A 22450-nucleotide genomic window follows, 5' to 3' on the forward strand; every position below is an offset into this window, starting at 1 on the left:
TTTGAGTGCAGGCAGTTCCTGCCGTCGCTCACGTGACTGTGCGACCCGGGGAGCGATGGCGGTGCGGCTGGCCGGCGTCCTGCTGCTGCTGGGGCTCACGGCACGCGGTCAGTGGCTCTGCGCACATCCCCTCCGCACTTCGGTGTCGCCCCCGCCTCTGCTCCCTGCTCATCGCCTCGCTCTCCGCAGGGCCCGCGCCGGCACGTGCCGGGAAGATGAAGGTGGTGGAGGAACCCAACACATTCGGGTAAGTGTCTCGCGGTCCGGCGGCTTGGGTTCCGGACGTGGCGGGCTCCCCTGACATTTTCTGTCCCGTAGGCTGAATAACCCGTTCCTGCCCCAGGCGAGTCGCCTTCAACCTAAGAGAGAGCCTTCGCCTGTGTCTGGTGAGCGCGGGAGGGAACGTGGAGCTGACCGAGGTGCTGACCGAGGGACGAGGAAAGCCCTCGGCTGGGGGTGTGGGGGGCAGGATAGGGTACCTCGGATGAAGGACACCGATAATGCATTCGCTGGAGGTTCATGCATTCGCTTGTCAAAATGTGAGTGTTTGAATGCTCGGGAGTATATGCTGGAACTGCAACCCCCTTTCGATCTCCCTGTTGGCGATTATCTAGGGCTAGTCAAGCTCTCTAGCGTTGAGCTACATCCCTAGCTTCTGTGTTTGTAAGATGGAGTTTCCCATATGTAGGTTTAAATTGGCCTCCGACTTGGGATCCTAAAGTCCCCGCCTCCCACAAGTGCTCAGACTGTTTAGGAGCTGCAAGGGTGTTGGATGTGAAGCGTCCACTCCAGGTGTGTTTAGCCTGTCTAGATCTAAGGGAATCGAGAGAGCATCACACATCAGAATCCTTTGCCCAGGGAAGCTGGGAGGGAGCTGAGATCCCAGGACTACAGAGAGTGGGACATAGCCATTGAAGGAGGCTCAGGGCTCCTCAGCATGAAGGGACCTTGGCTAGCTGAGGGCTGCATGGGGATTTGATGACTTGCTATCTGAGGTGTGCTGGACATGCTGGTTTGTAGCATTGATCCCCTGGAGGAGGAGAGGTAGCCCAAGCTGGAGCTTCTGAAGCTGAATGCAAGGAGCACCTACTAGCCTCCTCCAGCAGTGAACCAGTCAGGCTCAGCTGCCAACACAATCCTTTTCATGGGAAAAGGACATGGCTTGTGACATTCCTGATAGACACAGGAGTCCAAGGGCCTGCTGCCATCACACTGTGAGCACATGTGTGAGGAGGTGGTATAAGATGGGGGTATTTCTCCATCGCTCTTTCAAACTAGCTGGCAGCTCCTTGGTTGGCTAGGAGGAGGGGCCAGACATTGCCAGGAACCCAGTACTGCAAATATGTTCATTTTAGTAGAGAGTAATATTGGAAAGAAAAAGCGAAGAGTAGAGGTAGTGTGCATAGGCCCTCCCAAGACTATAATCTCAGCACTTGGGAGGCTGAGGGAAGAGGATCATTAGTTCATGGCCAGGTCTCGGCTACATGGTGAGTTCCACGACAATCGTGGCAGGAAAGAGAACAGCGAGGAGATGGGGAGAGGGGTGACAGAGACCTACTTGGTTGGAGAGTCATTCAGCCTAGGAGACAGGTTGTATTAAAATGCCTAGGTTTACAGGTGTGCTCACTCACATGCCTTGTGGGCATACCCTGTGTTTGGAGAAACTTGTCAGTTTCATTTATGTCAACGTCATAGTTGTATTAATTGTTCATAGTGACTCAATCCTTTTTATTTCTGTAAAATTGGTAGCAAATGTCCCAACTTTCATTTTGTTTTTCGAGACAGGGTTTCTCTGTTTATCTTTGGCTGTCCTAGAACTCACTTTATAGACCAGGCTGGCCTCGAACTCACAGAGATCCGCCTGCCTCTCCCGAGTGCTGGGATTAAAGGTGTGCACCACAATGCCCAGTCTCACTTCTGGTTTTAATTGAGTTTTTGCTTTTCCTGGTCATATTAGCCACTGGTTTGCCTGTTTTATTTATTCATTTTTTCTTAAACTTTTACAATTTTATGTATATGAATGTTTTACTTGCATGGATGTCTGTGTACTGTATTGTGTGAAATGCCTGTAGATGTCAGAAGGCATTGGCTCTCCTAGAATTGGAGTTACAGACGGTTGTGAGGCACCATATGGGTGCTAGAAACTGAACCTGGATCCTTTACAAGAGCAACAAGTGCTCATAACACTGAACTCTCTCTCCAGCCCCCTTGTTCTTACTTTGCATGTTACGTATTTGTGTGTGCCCGTGTGGAGGCCAGAGGTCAGAGTCGGGTGTCTTCCTCTATTGCTTTCCACCCTATAGAGAATCAGGGTCTCTCACTGAATCTAAAGCTCAAGGATTCAGCTAGGCTAGCTGACCAGCAAGCCCCAGAGACATGCCCCTGTCTCTGCCTCTCCAGCACTGAGATTATAGGTATCCAGCTTTTTTTTTCTTAAGATTTATTTATTATGTATAAGTATTCTGCCTGCATGTATGCCTGCACACCAGAAGAGAAGGCGCTGGATCTCATTATAGGTGGTTGTGAGCCACCATGTGGTTGCTGGGAATTGAACTCAGGACCTCTGGAACAATAGCCAGTGCTCTCAACCTCTGAGCCATCTCTCCAACCCCAGTATCCAGCTTTTTACGTGGGTGCAGAGAGGACCCACACTCAGTTCCTCATGCTTGCACAGCAAACACTTTCCTGAATAACACCCTCCAATTACTGTCTGCACCACCACACCCATCCTGCTACAGCCTCCTCATGCTGTAAAACCACCATGCTCAGCTTCTCATGTGTCGGGACTGCTGATCTTTTCAGAGAGCCAACTTTTGTTCTTACCTGTCTCCCACAGCTCATCCCGTGTGTCTGTTCCACTCCTTCACTTCAGCCTGGCTGACCTCACAGCTAAGGTGCATTTCTTATGAGAAGCCACACAGGACTTGAACTCTGGAACAGATGCTTGGGGCCCTCAGCTGGGCCTCAAAAAGGCAGGTCTTAGGCAGAGGCAGGCGGATCTCTGTGAGTTCGAGGCCAGCCTGGTCTAGAAGCGCTAGTTCCAGGACAGGAACCAAAAAGCTACGGAGAAACCCTGTCTTGAAAATCAAAAAAAAAAAAAAAAAGGCAGGTCTTTTTCTAAATAACAAAACATGCAGGAGAATCAACAGACCTGCCCTAGCAGAAAGAGCAAACCACTCAACATGAATTGAGAGGACACCATACAGTAGCTGGGTGAAGATGGGAAGGAAGATCTCCTATAGAGTAGCTGGAGACACAGGGATGAGAAAGACCCATGCTACCACTTTGGTTGCCAAGGCTGCAATGAAAAAGATCAATGCATGAATGCATGAAAACTGACCGTACATCTGGATCAGTGAGCAGCCAGTTTGAACATGCAATCAGAAACAGGAATTACAAGCCAGGACCGAGGGCGCTTCACAGCAATCCTTTCTATGTGGGACTGTGCTTAAGTGAGGTTTTTTGTTTGTTTTTTTCCCATTTTTGAGACAGTGTCTCACTATGTAGTCCTGGCTGGCCTGGAGCTCACTCCTTAAACCAGACTGGCCTCAGACTTAGAGATCTACTCTGTCTCCTGAGTGCTGGAATTAAAGGTGTGTGCTATTAAACCCCACATCAATTTAAATTTCTAAATCCCCATGGTAGTCACATTAAATAATGTAAAAATTTGCTTAAAAAATTTAAAAGTCTCAGCCAGTTGCGGTGGCGCACACCCTTTAATCCCAGCACTTGGGAGGCCGTCAGGTGGATCTTTGTGAGTTCGAAGCCAGCCTGGTCTACAGAGCATGTTCCAGGACAGCCAGAGCTACACAGAGAAACCCTGTCTCAAAAAACAAAACAACAAAAGCAAACAAGATTTCGCATAGCATGTGTGGGCCCTGGGTTATGTGTCCAGTAGGAGGGAGGAATTAGGCACAGTGGTATGCACCCATAGTTCTAGGTACTCGAGGCTGAGGCAGGAGGATAACTGTAACACAGGAGTTTGAGGCCCGTCTGGGTAACAAGACAGCTCCTGTTTAAAAGCAAGCACTGAAGAAATGGACTAAAAGCTCAAAGGCACACATCTGTCATCTTACTTGTTGATGTAAATGAATTAAACTCTCCATTCAATAGGCAGAGAGTGGCAGGATTGTTTTTATTCTGACACTCTTGCTAGCCTGCACCTCAGAAATCTGCTTGCCTCTGCTTCCTGAGAGCTGGGATTAAAGGCATGGACTACAATGCCCAGCTCAGAGACTAGAAGCAGTTTTTGTTTTGTTTTTGTTTTAGAAAGGATAGCCATCATATGTTGATAAACAGTATATTTAGCAAGATGTAACAAGCATGTATGACAATGTCTGAATTCCAAAATCTATAAGCAGACACTCTGAGTCTCACAGCCCCCTCATAGGTGAAGGATGGTTTCCTTGAGCATGGAATTCTCTATTGGCCTATAGATTTTTAAAAAGAATTTTATGAGCATTAGTGTTTTGCCTGCATGTCTGCCTGTGTGAAGGTATCGGGTTCCCTGGAACTGGAGCCACAGATAGCTATGAGCTGCCATGTGGGTGCTGGGAATTGAACCTGGCGTCTTCTGGAAGAGCACAACCCCGAGCCATCTCTCCAGCCCCCTGGCTTACGGACCTTTAAAAACATTGTGTGAGGTTCTTTCTACAGAGTCCTGGCTATCCTGAAACTCACTAACGTAAACTAGGCTGGCCTTGAACTCACAGAGATCCACCTGCCTCTGCCTCCAGGGTACGGGAATGAAAAGTACATGGCACCACATAGGGTTTATCTTACGAATTTAAAAATGCTCCTTTGAATGGAACATGTATTCCTGTTTCTTTGTATGCCTGTGGGCTTTATTGAAAATTGGTTCTTAGAAAAAAATAGAATACTCTGTCCATCTTTGCAAACTGGTCCTAAGCTTTGGACTAGTCAGTCCTGTTTTTCTGAGGATGCCACGTGACTACTGTCTGAACTTCCCCAAATTGCACTAGCATGCAGACTTGTGTACACACACATATCCGTACCTTTCTTGGCTAGTGGCTGGTTTTGCCAGTGGGTCTGCGGTCCAAGTCTAGGTTCCAGAAACCGAGGGCCCCCCTCCACAGGAACAGACATGGGAGTCCTGCCACAGATAACCAGTTCTGTGATCAGGAGATGGATTTATCAGTCCCAAGGGATTAGGTCAGCCAGCATCTGACCATTCCTAATCCCATGCGGAAAGGAACTTGGTGCTTTCTGGCCTTGAGGGTTGGTGCCCCCTGCCTCCCTTAGCTTCTAGCTCTAGGGGTAGCAGAGGTTTATGCTTAAGTTGAACTGCTGTGGTGTTCTCCCCCAGGGCCCCTGCATCTCTTCAGACTTGCTGGCAAATGCTTCAGCCTAGTGGAGTCGACGTGAGTGCCGGGCTAGTGGGAGGAGTGGGTCCGGTCTACAGAGCTCCTCATGCTCCTGTGTCCCCAGGTACAAGTATGAGTTCTGCCCTTTCCACAACGTGACCCAGCATGAGCAGACCTTCCGCTGGAACGCCTACAGCGGTATCCTTGGGTAAGCTGAGCTAGGGCAACAGTGTCAAGTCTGCTCCTGAGGCCCCCACATCATTGCTTTGCCACCCTTTTTCCCCAGCATCTGGCATGAATGGGAAATTGCCAACAATACCTTCAAGGGCATGTGGATGACTGATGGGGACTCCTGCCACTCCCGGAGCAGGCAGAGCAAGGTGAGGCCCATTGGAGATGTGGGTGGTAGAGAGCTTCCCACCCCCAGCAGCCACTGAGGCTCTCTTCCTTCCCAGGTGGAGCTCACCTGTGGAAAGATCAACCGACTGGCCCATGTGTCTGAGCCAAGCACCTGTGTCTATGCGCTGACATTCGAGACCCCCCTTGTGTGCCATCCCCACTCTTTGTTAGGTAGGCCTCCGGATAGGGCTGGGTCCAGGGAAGAGGAAGGTAGGTAGGAGGCTCTGCAATGTTTGGCTCCTGTTGGTCTGTAGTGTATCCAACCCTGTCGGAGGCCCTACAGCAGCGCTGGGATCAGGTGGAACAGGATCTGGCAGACGAGCTTATCACACTGCAGGTGGGTGCACACTCAGGGGTGTCCCCTTGCCTGCTCTACCAGGTACTCCTTCTGCCTCCTCCACCTTCAGGGCTATGAGAAGTTGCTGAGGGTGCTTTTTGAGGATGCTGGCTACTTAAAGGTCCCAGGAGAAACCCATCCCACCCAGCAGGCAAGAGGTTCCAAGGGCCTGGGGCTTGAAACCCTGGACAACTGTAGAAAGGTAGAGTTTAGGGGCAGGGGGAAGGTTACAGGGTCCCTAGTCCTGGTAGCCCCCCACCAGGGTTTGACTGGGTTGGCATTCTTGTCCAGGCACACTCAGAGCTGTCACAGGAGGTACGAAGACTGACCAGTCTGCTGGACCAGCATGGAATCTCCCACACTCAGCCCACAGGTCAGTCTGTCTGCCCTGGTCAGCTGCCAGCCACCCTGGGGCCTGCAGCAGTTGGAGGACAGAGTCTCACTTGCCACCCGTTCTAGCAGAAATCGCCCACTCTAAGCACCTGGGTCAGCAGGTCCCCACAGGTGCTACCTCAGAGCAGCTGCGGGGTGATCCAGGACTACGTGGGAACACCCTGTGATCCAGGCGGCAGGAGAGATAAAGAAACATCCAAACATCCTCAGTGGCAAATGTCCTTCCAGAGAGGACAGGTGTGGTCTCAGCGGGTGCACAGAACTGGTGTGGTGGGGACATGACTTCTTTTGGCATCTTCTAGGTCAGGCAGGGTCACTGACAGACACAGGGACCTTCTGGCTAACCGTTGTTGTGCCCAGAAACACAGACAGAATAAATTTCAAAGTTTTAATCTCATACTGATAAAAAATAACTCCATGAATTCTGTAAACCATTGCATAAATGCTATAGTAAAAAAATTTAAACAAATGTTAACAACTTTAAACAATTCACTAAGTAAATGGGTATGTATTATAAATATGACCTTCTGGATTAAGAAGATTCCATTCACATAACATTCTCAGCTAACTTCTGAAAACAAATGCACACAAAGGCTTCCATAAGTTAATCCACATGCGCATCCACACTGGGGAAAGGTCTGCCAACCAGGTACACAAAACTCTGACACCATCATTTACTGTTAATATTTAACACTAGAGAGTTAAAAGACAATAGGCAACAGGACAATGGTGAGCCTCAGTTCCTAGACCCACAGCTTCACCTCCAGTACACACATGTGGGCCTTAAACACATCTCTCTCCTCCTTGGCTCTTCCCACCCAGGATAGACCCTAGGAGCCTTAGCTCACAGGAGGTCTAGGATGGATGGGAGAAGTAGCCCCTTCTTTGGTCTTCCCCCTGCACACCTGTCCTCAGAGCCCAGCCTGATTCCAGAAAAGCAGATGCTCAAGAAAACTCCTGTCACTGGGTGGGACCCCGTAGACATCACACAGCAGTCCCATAACTGCCACAGCCCCAGCCCGGAATGTCAGCCCAGGAGGAGTTGGCCAGAGTAGCTTACACACACAATCTAAAGCTTAATGCTTGTAACTGTTACAGCTTGAATGTCCAGATGAGCTACCAATCACAAACATTGTCCTGTTACCACAGAGACCAAAGGCCAATATGGGAAACAAGTGCATAAATATGAATAAAAATAAACAATCTTAAACCATGGTAACAGTAGCACGAAATACACATGATCTAGGTACTGAGCTAATAAATCATTACCACTATAATTAAAAATGAAATATCACTAAAACCAGTTCTATAGTTACCTTATTAAGTAGTGGGCTAGCTGCGGAATGTTGAGGATCCACTTCCTTTAAAATGATAGAGCTTTTCTACCAGTTTGTCTTGTATTAGAAAATGCTTTTCAATCTCCTACTATATTAAATACATTCTAATTTGGTCACTGATAAAAACGTTTTACCTAGTCACTTTGCACTTAAAAAATGCTATTAAAAGTCTTTGGCAAAGCCATGGGAGAGGAGAACCACTTCTAGGCCTGGGCAGAACCTGCAGGTAGGATACCTGCCCTGCCTAGGTCTGCCACCAAAGGCAGGGGTTGCCTGGACAGATGTCTCCTCCCTAGATTTCCAGGAACAGTCCCAGTCCTTACTATAGAAGGCTGAAGTCATCACCCTAGACACATTCTCAGCAGGATTTTAGCCATGGGCCTGAGGCCAAGCTGTGAGGGTGCTGCCTTCTCCTTGGAAGCTGCCGGGTGAGCTGCAGCAGAGCTGGGGCTGCTCGTCATGGGATGGATTCTGATCATAATTGGATGCACAGCTCAGGTACCAGATGTCTGCTAAAGCTGTCCCAGAATCTCTGGATCAGCTAGCGGTAAGTGAGGGTGATCACAGGGGCAGCAGACTGAAGTCTCAGGTTCACAGCCCCTTTGTTCAGCACAAGCTAGGGTGCCCCGGGCGACTCGGGGTACAAAGCACCGTTGCCATTTACAGACAAGACATCAGAACACAGCTCCTTCCGAGTAGATCTTGAACTCCTCTGAATGTCTGATTCCTTTGCTGCATTTTTCATTAGCATGAAATTTTCTTTCAAGGGAGAAGAAAAAAACCAAATGAACCAATTCCTTCACTTCTTTTGCAAGGCACAGGCACTTGGAAGTGGCCACGGATCACATAAGTGCATGACAGAGCTCTGGATATCACTCTGTGATAATGGAATATAAAACTCCATCTACATGTGCACCTGCACATGCTTAGGAAAATTAGTTCCTTTCATAAAATTAAGAACATCTAAATGTATATGTGTCTCTCAATAACCACTCTGCTTATAAATACTATTTGTCTGCACTTAATTTTAAATGTAAAAATCCTAGGTCTTCTTCACTACTAGATAAATGTTCATTTCCTAAATAGTTTCAGAATATGAAATCTAACGTAGTTACCATTACTATGAGTTAACAACAAACTGATAGGAAACTTCAAGTTCACAGTACACTTATAAAGCTTCATGTTATCGCATATTAAAAAACATGGACCTAGAAAGCAGCTTATACAACTTATAATGTCTAATTAGATTCCTCGGTTTACAAAGTGCTTTGACAAGGCCTGACCTCCCACTGGCCTGGCCACAGCAGCGTCATGACTAGGGGCACCAAAAACATGCCACCTGCCCAGGGGACGGGTGGTGGTGCTTCAAAGGTTTTCTGAGAATACCTTGACACCGTTGGTTGGTAGGAGATGGTAGGGAAGAAAGAGTAATATGAGAGGCTGTTGGACAGTGGGCATGAACTCACATCCTGGCGTGGGTGGGACTGGAGGCAAGTTTCGACACTGAAGTGGCACATGGCATGCTGAGGCCTTTGCACTGCTCACCAGGGAAGGAATAGGTCTCACTCTGGTCACCATGGGAGGGGCTGGCCCTTGCAGTAGGGGCACTCAGGGGTACTGGCTGCACACAGCTCGCATAAGACACGGTGCTGGCAGGGCCGGAGGACAGTGCCATGGGCCCTCTCCTGGCAGCCCACACACTGTTTGGCACGAAGCTGGAAGATCACCTGTAGGGAAGAGGTGATTGGTGAGTGTGGGGAGCCACAAAGGAGTAAATGTGTACAGCTGACATGGATATGCCCAAATCAGGGAAGGATAATACCTCAGACCCATGGAAAACTGGAAAAGCCTTTCAACAGAGGTCTGCTCCAAGTATGACTGTTTTAAAAACATTTGACCAGTATGTGCAAAAAAAGAGCAACTGCATGTAGCTTCCTCCTCTGGGACTGCTCACGTAGACTCCCCCACCTAGACGAGCTGCCCTGCTGCCTCATCTGCACACGCAGTAGACACACTAAGCTGCAGGTTGCTTTGGTAGCAGGTACAGCGCCACCCGAGCATACACAGCCTACCCGTGCCTAGCTTCTCTTTGTGTATGTGTTGTTTCTGCAGTTTGTCTTGTCTTCATTCTCTTATTGCCCCTAGTCAGGTCAAGGCACCAGGCTGGTGTGAGTCACACTGGGTAAGGCCAAACAAACGACCGTATCCCAGGACAGTGGCCACCAGCTACAGCAGCAGTGTCACAGAAATCCTTTGTGTGTCAGGCTTGGGGTGGACATTTTGGCCAGGGGCCCACAAGGGAACAGTCAGTAGAAAAGAGTTTCCCTTGGAAAACCCCACCCCTGCCAGAGTGCTGGGTCCTGAAGCACAGCCAGTCTAGCCACAGGCAAGGCTGGCAGCTGGGTACCCACAATGGGTGCTAAGTGGGATCCCATGGCTGAGAGTGGCCAGAACCCAGGAAACTATCTTGGAGACAAGGTATCCGTGACCTTGGCTGTAGTCAACAGGACACATGCAAAAGGCACCAACCAGAGTTCAGGCAAGGAGCCAGTCCTCTTTGCCCTCCCCGGAAGTGGCAGCAACTGCCCAGCAGGACTTACCCCATCCACAGCCTCCAGGTCCAGGCGCAGCTGGTTCTGCAGGGAATGCAGCTTGGGGAGAGGGATGTCGTTGATGTCACCCAAGCTCCGTAGCCCTGGCAGTGAGGACAAACCCAGGCCCTCTAGTTCTTCCTGCAGCTGCTTTACCTGGGCCTCCACTTCCTCCTTCTTCTGCAGGGCCAACTGCCGGTCATTGTCCGCTACACGGGCTCTCTCCTTGGCCTCCTGAGCCTCTCTCTGCCAGGCATCACAGGCCTAAAACCCAAGACAACATACAGGAGGCAGCCATGCCTGGCCTTCCTCAGGCTTAGCTGCCCTACCTATGTATCCAATGCCCTCTCTTCCCTCCCACGTCTGGCTTCTTCTTCCCACAGGCTTACCTGCTTCACTTGCTGCCAAGACTCTTCCCACTGCCTGATCTTTCTTTTGGCTTCATCTAGCTGTCGCCTGACCCGTGCCAGCTCAGCACTGTTTGGACTTGCACTTGAGGAAGCCGAAGGGCCAGAGTTCAGAATGGGGGATGGGCTAGGAGAGAAGCTGCCAGAAACAAAGTCCCAGATGCTCCCAGGGACGCCGTTCAAACCTGAGTTTAGGAGACAAGGATGATACAGTCCATGCTGCACCCAAGGCCTGAGGTGTCTGCAGGTGTTCTGCCCTTCACCTGGCCACCCACCTTGGTACCCTCATGACGGCTGAAGATTCAGCTCCAAGACTGCCTCCCCTAAATGAGGCACAGTTGGCTCAGGAAGATAAGAGTGTGAACAGAAAAAAACAGAGTTCCTAACCCCAGCAGTTCTCATTCTCTAGCAGACCCTGGAGGTTCAGAAGAGCTCTAGTTCTGAGGTCATCTCCTGTATGTTAGCTGTCTGTTAAGATGGACATCTGGAGACAGGCACATTTCTAAGTAGAATGTTATGAAGATGTGAACAGCAGAAGACAGAGTCCTGCTGACCTGACATATCAGTTCCCTCTCATAGTTTGGGTCATACAATGAATCCTAGACAGTGCCTGCGGGGACCCAACGTAGCTCCATGTATGCCCCACCCAGAGCCCTGAGTGAGCTGGCAAGCGAGACACTGATCTGGAGCACTGTGAGAATGCCCAGCTGTGGGTACCAGCTGTCCCATGGTAGACATGTCTACCGTGTCTGTCCACTCATCTACACCACACAGGCTGCAGGGGGTGGTGTCTCTGAAGACACACAACTATGGAGGTGAGAAGCCCTGCAGTCAGAAATACCCAGGACTAGATTGGACATGGCCTGTTTCAGGACCCAGAGCCGGCGGGGAGGGACCCACGCCCAGGCACGCACCTAAAGAGCTGTAAGATGAGGCTGCAGAGCCCAGCGTAGCCGGCTCCGACCGGAGGGGTGGTGGCTGCTGGGGGGGCGTCATAGCCGAGGAGACGAGTGGCCCAGACAGGGACTGGGAGAGCGAGCTGAGTGGGGAGGTGGACAGGGATGAGGACGAGTGCAAGGATGGCGAGCGGGGCAGGGAGCCCGGAATGGTGACGGGTGCTGAGCCTGCCAGCGACCTGGGACCTGGTGGGAGGAGGGAGGCTGAGTGAACAAGGACAGGCAGGGTTTCTGCCACACAGCCACTTGCCAATATGCCTGCAGGTCAGTAACTAGGCAGCTAGACACCAGGGAAGCCTAGGGACGGGGCACCTCAGAAGATACCAGAGGAACCAGGCCAGCAAGCAATACCACCCACAGGGGTGCAGCTGTCAGGCGCCGCCAACTCAGGGCAGCACTGGTAGTGGTCCCGGCAGAGCCAGGAACCCACCACTAGCAGGGCCCTCACAGAGCCACCAGGGCTCGAAGATGGGTAGACTTTTTTTGAAACAGAGAAAATAACTTTCAGGATGAAGAAAGTGATGTAATAATAGGAACCTCTCTATGCCATACAGCTGTAAGAATAATTTCTTGTGTTTCCTCATGAGAGGCTCCAGCCAAGTCTAAAGGGCTGCTTTGTCACAACAGAGGTAAACTGAAGAAGCAGCAGGAAACCGAGTCACACAGGCAGGTAGCAGAGGCAAGAAGAGGATCCCAGCAGATGGCTCCCCTCAACCCTTACAGTAAGCCAGGCAGCATGCACGAAGATAAAGGAGCCACTGAGCTCACCTGTCAATCCAAGGTCCTGCTCTTCCAAGTCTTTATCTAAGGACGCGATATTTATGTCACTAAGGTGAAGATCTAAGGCCGAACCTGCAAGATAAACCTGGTGTTACCCACTCACTTCTCACCCAGCACAAACACAAAATCTCTCAGAAGGAATCCCTGACCCCATAACATCAACACCCACCTAGCTAGAGCAAAGCAGCCCCTGCCAGCCTCTACTGGTCAACAGGGCTGCTTTCTCCTCCACAGCCAGGGAGGGGTATTTCATCTGAACAGCCCTTGCTGCAGTGAGACACACAGCTCTGGTCCACAAACGTCCTACTTTGTGGTATGGCTGTTTCATTTTCTTTGCTTTTTGGATATCATGTAGCTCATGACTGGCCTCAACTCAATGCAGCCAAGGGCAACCTGAACTTCTGATCCTCTTGCCTTCCACCTCCCAAGTGCTGGGATTATACAGGAATGTATCAGATGTGCTCAGTTGTGTCTCCTTTTACTTCTAACCATTTGTTAAAATTTGACCAAGAAACTACATTTAACTATTAAAAATTTTACAGGAGGTTAATTCCAACAGGCAAATGGTTCTGAGGCTGTGTAGGCTGAACACACTAAGATAATGAACTCTGACACCTTGAGGACCACCACACTCACCCCAGAAACTGCCTCCCTGTCAGGGGCAGAGGTTGCTGGTATGGCAGAACCCTATAATTCTAGTACTACAAATGCTAAGGCAGGAGAATCACACTTTGAGGCCATTTGGTCTACATAGTGAACGTCAGGAGCAGGATGAGACTAGGACATGCCTCCATCCCCATAGCCAGAACAGGGCTGCCATTCAGGGACCACGTAGTGGAGAAGATAGCAATCTGTGTCGATAGCCTGCATAGCCCTTGGAGGGAGGAGAGACAGGAGCTGGCTGCAGGAGTATGCCTGTGAGTGGTGTCGCATTCTCAATACAGGCACTGTCAAACCTGAACATGCAGGAAGTTAAAGGAGCCACTGAGCTCAGCCAGCACTCTCACCTGTCAATCCAAGGGTCCTGCTCTTCCAAGTCTTTCTCTGAGAAGCAATGAACCTTTAGCTCTACTGCCTCTCTCACCCACTCCTCCCAGTACACTGGTGCAGTCTATGCTGTGTGGTTCAGTCCTGTCCCCACTGCGGACTAAGGCCCCCCAGTTCCCAAGAACTCTGACTTCAAGATAATATATATACTGGGTGTGGTGGCATATGCCTGCAATCCCAGCACCTGGGATGCAAAGGCAGAGAGAATTGTGAGGTCCAGACCAATCTGGGCTATGCTGTAAAACTAGCCTATTCTCAAAAATAAACAAATAAAAAGATGCCACAGGTCACATAAACTGGTCACATAAACTTTCCCTGAAGGCCCTGGTCTTCCCTTGCTGGTTATAAAGGGCCTCCCCCCCCCTCTTTTTTTTGATAGGGTTTCTCTGTGTAGCAGCCTAGCTGTCCTGGAACTCGCTCTATAGACCACACTGGTCTCAAACTCACAGAGATCTGCCTGCCTCTGCTTCCCAAGTACTAGGATTAAAGGTGTGTGCCACCACTGCCTGGGCATACAAAGGGCCTCTCTAAAAGGGTGACAGCACACAGGCTGTAAGGAAACCTCTCTGTAGCGGGTCAGGATAAAACTCTAGAAGCACAGCTGACACTGTGACAGAGTACCATGCAGGGCTTAAAACTCAGCATGTAGGCAGCAAAATGAAAACAGATACCTAACCCATCAGAGTTGCTTCTGTAGTTCTGGCAAAGTCCCTAAATGTACTACCTTTGCTTTCTGGGCTCTATAGTTTTGCTTCTGGCTAACTGTTCCTGCTCCTTAGTTCTTCAAACTAAGGTGTAACCTAGGTGTGTCAACCAACCCAGGTGTGCCAACTCAGGATGAATATTTTGTGCTCAAAAGCTCACCCTGAGAAAGGCTCGGGACTGCACTGGATCCTGAACAACCAGTGTAGTTCTAGCTGGCCAAGAAAGACTTTCTATTGGCCAGGCAGTGGTGGTGCACACCTTTAATCCCAGCACTCGGGAGGCAGAGGCAGGCAGAACTACGAAAGTTTGAGGCCAGCCTGGTGTATAGAGTGAGTTCCAGGGCAGGCTCCAAAGCTACAGAGAAACCTTGTCTCCAAAAAATAAATAAATAAATAGATAAATAAATAAAGGACTTTCTACTGACTTAAACTCTTCTCTCTGGTGGATACCTCACAACACTACCTGCTCCCTTTCTTCCCCCAGCACCACATGCCATCCCCAGTCTCATCTCTGTCTTTGGGGGAGAAGAGGTGTCTCCCAAGAGTAGGCATGCTTCAGGGTCCCTTCTCCAGTGACAGCAAGCTAAGCACAGCTCTCTCTCTACCTCACACCCTTCTTTATAGTCCACTAGTCCAGATCTCATCAGTCTCCAAACCCTGTGTGCTAAACCAGTACATCTGGATAGAGCTGGCTGAAGTAGGCAGACTGAGGATATGTTCCCATCCATCCACACGGCAAACCTGCCCTCTCCTGCCTCTGTTGTGCCCAGTGCAGAGGCTCCACCCCATCCTTTACACCTGATCTGGAGCAGGGAGGTGACAGCCTGGACTGACAGCCTCTGCACCTAAAACCTGGAGAATTAAGTGAGGGACAATTTCACTGCTCTTGTGCGCCTGGAATAAATGCAAAACCTCAATTTGAAGAACTAAGGAACAAAGAAAGGCATGAAAGTGGGAACCTGTCTTCCCTGGATTACTCAATCTGAGCATGTTCTCTGTGGCTCAGCACAGGAGTCCAAGGTGCAGTGGCAGCCTTAACTACACAGCAGAGGGGCCAAGCTGGGATAGAACCATACCGCAATCAATCCCAAAAAGAAGCCTAGCACAGGGTGTGAGCCACTGTACTGGAGCCCAGCAAGGTTTCAGTTAAAAGGGATATCTGGGGAGCCTCTGGGCCCTGTCAGCCCTATTTCTGGCCCAGGGGCTCCCCAACTCTTCTGATTGCTGTTCAGGAACCCACCCTACACCCTAGCCCACCAGGTTTTGTCTGTCTCCAATCTCACTAACCTTCATGGTCCTGATGATCAGACCCAGGACTTCTGAATCATACCTCAAGAACCACCTTGGAAATCTAGGTGAGGAGCCTCCTTTCACAAACTTTATAAGTGCTTGAGGGCCAAGCTATACCGCCTGGCTCAGAATTGGCTCCACCAAATGACCTGAAGCCACCTGGACCTCACCAGCTAGTGTCCCAGGCATCACCAGTTCCCAATGTGACACAGCACATTCAAAAGGTGCCATAGTCCTCTAGGGTCAGGGATACACGAAGGGACAAACCACACAGACTGCAGGAAGGAGTTAAGGGCAAGACAGGATGGTTGGTGTCTTCCCTATCTGCTGCTAGAGAACAGAGGGGCACCAAGCCACCAGCATACCTCCACTCTTAACTGGGAAAGTTAGGAGGAACTGGGGGGACCTGACCAGGACTCTAGGGACAGGATGCAGGATGGCCACCTTTTGAGAGCAATAGGGCCCTGGATAAGCAGCACCAAGAAAAGCAAGTTTGTAAGTGTAGGCATGTGAGTTAACCTCCTTCTGCAGTCCCATGATCTCACTGCGAAAGAGGTACATGGCTTCCGGGAAACATGCACCTGGAGGGACATGCATTTTGAAAGGTACCGGCCTGAAGGAGTGAGCACCAAGACGGAGGAGTGCACTCAGAAGGAAAACTACCAGGGGTTCTTCACCTGGGGGTACGCTGGCCGACCAGGACGATCTCAAGGGAGATGCCAGTCAAGGCGGGGGGGGGTGGGGGGACACCACCAGGGAGGATTTGAGTGTAGGACAGAAGTCCCCTGGAGGACACGCACCGGAGAAAGGGACTCACACCTCGGTTCCAAAGCGCTGAAAATGAGGACTCACAACTTGGTGCCGCGCTGACGCGAGACCTGCCGGGATCTGCCGTAGCCACTGTCAATGCTGACTCACATCCTCCGCAGCCCCAGCAGGGCTACCGTCACTGAGGATTCAAACCTGCCTGGTTCGCGCTCCGCCCTCACCAGCCGCTGGCCACGCCTGCGTGCAGGCCCCGCCCACTCCCGCTGTGCACCCTGCCCCCGAGCACCGGCCACGCCCCCACAGCACCTGCTTACCAGGCGTGCTAGGGAAGGAACCGTTTAGGCCTAAATAGGGGGGCAGGAATGGACCATGGGGGAGCAGGGCAGGTGGAGGAATTGGGAGGGTGCCGAGCAGAGGGAGCACTCATGGGCTCAGTCCCCCATGGCCAAGAGCTGGAGGCGGAGGCGTGTTCACTCTGACTACCAGAACAAGCTTCCCACTTCCCTCCCCCGCATCTCTTAAATGTGCAGGCCCTGCACTTGATTTAAATAGAAGGAAACCCCACAGAGACAGTGCCCTCCAGTCTACCCCTCCTCCCCATCAGCCCTTTAACACCGAAAAAGAACCAAAGTGAGGGCCAATCCCATGGGGAGGAAGCATGTGGGTCAGGCTGGCTATTGGGTAGAGGCAGGGATTGCCCCCCCTATGCCTAGGAACCATGAATTCCCATCACTGGGAAGACAGCCCACTGACTCCTTGTGTCTTGATATATAGTATGGGGGGGCCTCAAAAGTGATCCTCTTGGCTGGGCGGTGGTGGCGCACGCCTTTAATCCCAGCACTCGGGAGGCAGAGGCAGGCGGATCTCTGGGAGTTCGAGGCCAGCCTGGTCTACAAGAGCTAGTTCCAGGACAGGAACCAAAAGCTACGGAGAAACCCTGTCTCAATCAAAAAAAAAAAATCCCTTCCCAGCAATACAAAAGAAATTTTAAAAATGAATTTCGCAACTTCCTGACTCTGTGGCTGAGGCCAGCATTGCTAGAAGAACTACCGCAAACACGCTGACACCTGCCAGCCTGAAACACCCCGCAACTCAGGACTTCCTGAGAGACGTCCCATGTTTGTAGCACCTGGTCAACCTTACACCTTGGTGAGCAAGTGTCCACACAGTCTGCTTGTTCCGGGATGGGGATCTAACTCCCCTCAACATTCTTCTGTTGTGCACCCTCTTTACTATTAGAAACACAGAGGGGTGAGTGGAGCAGTCCCCATGTAGTACAGGACCGTCTTTAATGTCCCCCGAGGAGGGTGGAAGGAAGCCTCCTCTGTCAGCACTAGTGACATCATTCCCAACCTGCATCCGATGCAGGACTCTAGCAGGTCTACATGGACAGAGCTTGTGCTGTCTTGTGAGACGGTTAGTGACACATGTCTATGTCCTCTAGGTAGGGCTTGCCACTTTGGTTCTTGTACATCAATATGGACAACTTGACTCTGGATCCCTAGGCAGCACGATCTGCTTCAAGACAGAGGGCTTAACTTTCCAGTCCTACATCTCTGAGTCACCACAAATGCCGTTCTGTGTATCTCTCATGGTCAGGAGAAGATACAGGCTTTGGGGCTGGAAGGATATCTCAGTGGTTTAGAGCACCGGCTACTCTTCCAGAGGACCCAGGTTCAATTTCCAGCACCCATGAGGCAGCTCACAACTGTCTCTAACTCCATTTCCAGGGACACCAATTCCCTCCTTCTGACATCCACAGGCAATGAACACATGCAATGCAGACATACATTTAGGCAAATTCTCTTATTCATATATATATAAAACAAATAACATCTTAAAAAAAAAAACGCTGGGTGGTAGCGGCGCATGCCTTTAATCCCAGAAATCAAGAGGCACAAGCAGGCAAATCTCTGTGAGTTTCCGCCTGGTTTACAAAGAGTTCCAGGCAAGCCTTGACTACACAGAGAAACCCTGTCTTGAAAAACCAAACTGAACCAAACCAAACCACAATCAAGTCAGTCTTGGGCCAACTAGGTCCTGGTGACCACGGATGCAGCAGCTCAGAGCATGCTGCCTGTGACCACGGAATGCAGCAGCTCAGAGCATGCTGCCTGTGACCATGGAATGCAGCCGCTCAGAGCATGCTCCTGTGACCACGGAATGTAGCAGTTCAGAGCATGCTACCTGTGATTCACAAGTACCTGTGTACACAGGAGTGCCAGGCTCACTCACTCCTCTTGGTCTCAGCCCATTTACTTAACTCATCCTGACCTTTGTGCCCAGGTTCTTGGCTCCTGTTCAGGCCCTGACATATCACTGGTGCTCCCGCAGTGAGTGACTCCCAGGCACTAGAATATCCACGAAGCTGGCCACAAGTTGACAGCTAGATGTTTACTTGCTCCAGGCTCCACTACAACTCTCCTCTCGACCCTGTCATCCCCCACCTTCAGTTCATCATGGTTTCCATCTCCACTTCTCACCAGCCTCCTCATTTCCCCGTGGCCTCTGGGACAGAGGGTCCACTTGCCATGACTCTTAGGTGTTTTGTGCATTCTGTGACGTGGGTTCCACACATCCTGCAGTCCCGAGTAACACAGTGACCGTGTGAAAAGCTGAGAGGAAAGAGTGCTGTGACTTACCTAGAACTGCTTCCACAGTGTTGCCAGCTGGATCCAGTGGGAGGGCACGGGCAGGGAGGGTAGGCAGAGCGGTGGGGGAGGAGCTACCTGAGCCAGTGCTGGATGCCAGGCTAGATGCCACACTGGAGCTTATGCTGGGGGCCAGTGGGTGAACCACTGAGAACACAGCAAGGTGGTTCTGTTCAAAAACACAAACAATATGAGCAGGTGCTGCTGGGAGCACAACAGCATAGACACTGCAGACAGACGGACTGCCCACATCCAGAGCGGCACATGAGGACAGCAACATCTCAGGCTGCTGCAGACGGGTGGGAACTGTTCGCCAGCATGCACTGACCATGACAGGCTGTCTTGCTGTCACTCAGGCAAACAGATCTGGAAAATGTCTGTTGACTCAAAAACCTGTCACAGGCCAGGGGCTGGGCACCTGGCGATCCTTCTCCCCAACATCCCAGGAGCCTCTCACCCCTCCCCAGTTCTTACCCACCCAGTGGCCAGAAAAGAGAAACTGAGGAAAAATGGTAGGTAATAGATTAAAAACAAGCCATATGATAGCAAACAGGTGCCCAGGCTAGATTCGGGGAACAAAGCAGCAGAGCTGGGGGCCCTCAGCATGTCTCAGTACTACAGACACTTTCATCAAATGTGCTGAACCTAGGATCTTCACATCAAGAAAAAGCAGCCCATGCATCCTGGGCCTCACCAAACCTCCCTGAGACATCCCCATGAGTCCCACAACGGTAGCCAGAGAGCCCAAACTCAGGAGTGGCTGAGGTGCCTGGGCCAAAGAGAGGGCAGGTGTTCTCTATCAGCAAGTCACAGATACTGGCCATAGGCAGGAAGAAACTGTTACCAGCATGAAGGGTACCAGTTCTCTATAAATGATAAGATCACACATCACAGCTGGAAATCAACAGCTTAGTGGTAACCCCATCACACAGGTACCAGGTACAGACGCTGTAGGCACCTGTTGTCAGTATTCAGGCATCTGTTCTGTCCTGCCCTTGGGGTCCCGACAGGGTATGTCCTTAGCTGCAGCCACTAAGAGTACCTCCTGTGCACATTCACTAGGGTCCCTTTTAAAAGCTGGGCCTGCCCCTCTCCCCCTTCTTTCTCCTTCCCCCTCTCTCTCTGCCCCACCTCTCCCTCTTTCACCTCTCTTGCTCCAAGGGACCAGTCTCTGCCTCCTTCTCTGCCTCTTCTCTCTCCTCTTCCAATAAACCTCTCCTATGTGAGCCTTGCTGCATGGCATGACTTCTCCTCATCGTATTTTTAAATTACAACATTGGGTTCCCTGACCAGGAGGAAAGGCTCTCCTGCTGGCAGTCTGGGGCACGCCAGGACCCTGGTACCTGGTTCACATACAACAGCCTTGATGTTGAAGTGGAGATGGAAACTAATGGATCACTGGGCCCCTCCATCTAACACCAGCATGACTGGTGAGCCCCCTCTTCTTCACCATTTCCCAAGAGTGAGGACTTATCTCTCAAGCTTGGCTTCTCACCTTTTGGCCTCGTTAAGCACTGGTGCCAGGGAACCATGGCTTTTAGGCTCAGAGCCCTTAGCCCCTGCTCTGCTTGACAAATCACTGAGGCAGCCTGTGCCTTCTTGAAATCAATCCTCTCTGAATTCCTGGACACTAGGAATTATAGGCCCTTGGGTCTCACTTATCTGCCTCACTCATGGGAACTTTGGCATAGTCTATACCTCCAGCTTTTGCACTCAGTGCCCAATTTAAGGGCTTCTAAACTCATCATCTGCCTTTGCTGTTAAGATCTGGCCCAATTATCCCTTAGATATTGCTTTCTGATCTGCTCTCTTCCACCTTCAACAAATCTGCTTTCTCATTCGCTGATAGCTTTGCTTTTCATTCAGTACCAACAACTGGATCTCTGGTGGGGTTATCCACCCTGGATATGAGGCTTCCTTTCTCGAGCACGGTCTTCTCCTCACCCTCTAGCTTTTCTTAAAGTCCTGGTACAAGGTGGACTTTGCCTCTCTCGGGCTCAGAGCCCTTAGTCCCTCTTCTTGCATGACGATGTATTGAAACAGCTGTGCCCACTCAGTTTGATCCTCCCTGGTCCCTGGGATGCCAGTGTACTCAGGCCTATGGATCTTTCTCTATCTTTCTCTGCCTCATCATTGGGAACTGTGTCCTACACCTCTTCACGTTCATTGGGATGTCTTTTGAGACCCACTGATACTGATCACTCCTTTTAAATAAATCTGGCCTCAGTATCCCTTGGGCCAGACAGTCGGGGAACAGAGAAAGGATTCTCCACTTTCTTTTTCAAAACCTGCTCGAGTCTGTTTGCTCTCCCTCTCTAAACGTCCCGTTTGTTCGCTGCACATGCGGGTCAGAAGGAGAAGTCAGCTTCCTCTTGCTCAGCACACACCGGTTCTCCCCTTCTTTCATTTACTCAACTCCTGTTCCCACTTAGCCCTGGTGATCTTTCCTGTCACTTTTCCTTGCCCTCTCAGGAGACAGCAGTACCAGCATCCCAGCTTTCCTAGGTTCCTCAAAGATTCTAACGCCTCCAGGTCAGCATGAAGCAGTCTCAAGAACACAGCATTCTCATGCCCACCTCACCTGTGACCTCTTTCTAACTCACCTTTTCATAATGAACAAAAGAAAGAATGTCAGTGTCCTGTGTCTTTTCACTCTCTCTCTCTCTCCACCCCCTTCTACCACTCTTGTCCCTAGGGACCGATCTCTGCCCCTTCTCTCTACTCTGCTAATAAACCTCCCATGTGAACCTTGTTGCATGGTGTGACTTCTTTTTGCGGCATTTTTAAAAATTGCAACATCTGTGCTGTCTGCCTTCACCACCCCTTCATTAGTGGGCCCAGCCCAGAGTTGAGCAGGTGCCATGAGCTGGTCAGGCTGAGGTCCATCCCAGACAACTGAGGCCAGCATCCTGAATCATAATCACTACTGCCCACTTCCATCCACCTACCTTAAACTTCAGAGCTCACCTAAGTCCAATACCACCAAGAACACATGCACCTCTTTCCAAATAACGGGGAGCATGTCACCCCCAGAGTCCTGGTTTAGTAGAGAAGAGACTTCAAGGTCTGTTGCCTGGAATCCCAGGAGAAACCTGTGCTGTCACTTTTGGGACTTTAATACTTTAGCAGTTAAGTGTTCTTCCAAAGGAACAGGTTTGCTTTCCAGCACCCACGTAGTTCACAACCATTTGTAACTCCAGTTCTCAAGGACCCAACTGCCTCTTGTGGTTTCTGTGGACACTAGCTGTGCACGTGGTACACAGACATGCACGCAGACAGAAACATCCATACACATACAATAAAATACTAAAACTTAAAACAAAACCTCCCTAGACTGTAAACCAGAGACCAAGAATGCAGAGAACTTGTGGCTGCCAAGTCATCAGCACAGCTGATCCGAGGGAGCTCAGGCAGGTAATCTCACGCCCACACAACCAACAGGACACCAGTGCTCCATCTGGGAACT

The 22450-nt window shown here is 50.6% G+C and overlaps 2 protein-coding genes across 9 annotated transcripts in view; one reads left to right on the forward strand and one right to left on the reverse strand.

Annotated features, from left to right (window-relative positions):
* Window positions 1-20: 20 nt before the first annotated feature.
* Gnptg (N-acetylglucosamine-1-phosphate transferase subunit gamma) lies at window positions 21-6922 on the forward strand. Of its 2 annotated transcripts, none has more exons than XM_075941515.1 (11): window positions 21-107; window positions 190-247; window positions 319-386; window positions 5327-5381; window positions 5449-5532; window positions 5611-5704; window positions 5780-5894; window positions 5978-6060; window positions 6131-6262; window positions 6352-6433; window positions 6520-6922. In XM_075941515.1, the coding sequence occupies exons 1-11, from the start codon at window positions 56-58 to the stop codon at window positions 6618-6620; spliced, it is 924 nt and encodes a 307-aa protein (XP_075797630.1). In that variant the 5' UTR covers window positions 21-55; the 3' UTR covers window positions 6621-6922. The 2 variants fall into 2 exon arrangements, with proteins under 2 accessions (XP_075797630.1, XP_075797631.1); XM_075941516.1 differs by having other exon boundaries at window positions 6523-6922.
* Window positions 6828-22450, reverse strand: part of Unkl (unk like zinc finger) — a 41362-nt gene continuing 25739 nt past the window's right edge. For 3 of the 7 annotated variants that reach the window (XM_075941507.1, XM_075941509.1, XM_075941510.1), the window contains exons 10-15: window positions 18976-19153; window positions 12513-12596; window positions 11703-11930; window positions 10771-10973; window positions 10391-10645; window positions 6828-9517 (exon numbers count right to left, since the gene is read on the reverse strand). In XM_075941507.1, the coding sequence (XP_075797622.1) occupies window positions 9362-9517; window positions 10391-10645; window positions 10771-10973; window positions 11703-11930; window positions 12513-12596; window positions 18976-19153 (1104 nt within the window). In that variant the 3' untranslated portion in view covers window positions 6828-9361. Of the gene's footprint in view, window positions 9518-10390; window positions 10646-10770; window positions 10974-11702; window positions 11931-12512; window positions 12597-16365; window positions 16517-18975; window positions 19154-22450 lie in introns of those variants that run through there. The other 4 variants (XM_075941508.1, XM_075941511.1, XM_075941514.1 and 1 more) reach the window with 3 other exon arrangements.

This window comes from Microtus pennsylvanicus, chromosome 11 (assembly GCF_037038515.1).
Source record: "Microtus pennsylvanicus isolate mMicPen1 chromosome 11, mMicPen1.hap1, whole genome shotgun sequence".
Classification (NCBI taxonomy): Eukaryota; Metazoa; Chordata; class Mammalia; order Rodentia; family Cricetidae; genus Microtus; species Microtus pennsylvanicus.

What these genes read in the sequence shown, in the direction of transcription:
- Gnptg (XM_075941515.1), top strand. Translation starts at nt 56, where the DNA reads ATGGCGGTGCGGCTGGCCGGCGTCCTGCTGCTGCTGGGGCTCACGGCA. An exon ending in TTCAGCCTAGTGGAGTCGAC is followed by an intron (nt 5,382 to 5,448) that starts GTGAGTGCCGGG and finishes CTGTGTCCCCAG; the next exon opens with GTACAAGTATGAGTTCTGCC. An exon ending in GCCTACAGCGGTATCCTTGG is followed by an intron (nt 5,533 to 5,610) that starts GTAAGCTGAGCT and finishes CTTTTTCCCCAG; the next exon opens with CATCTGGCATGAATGGGAAA.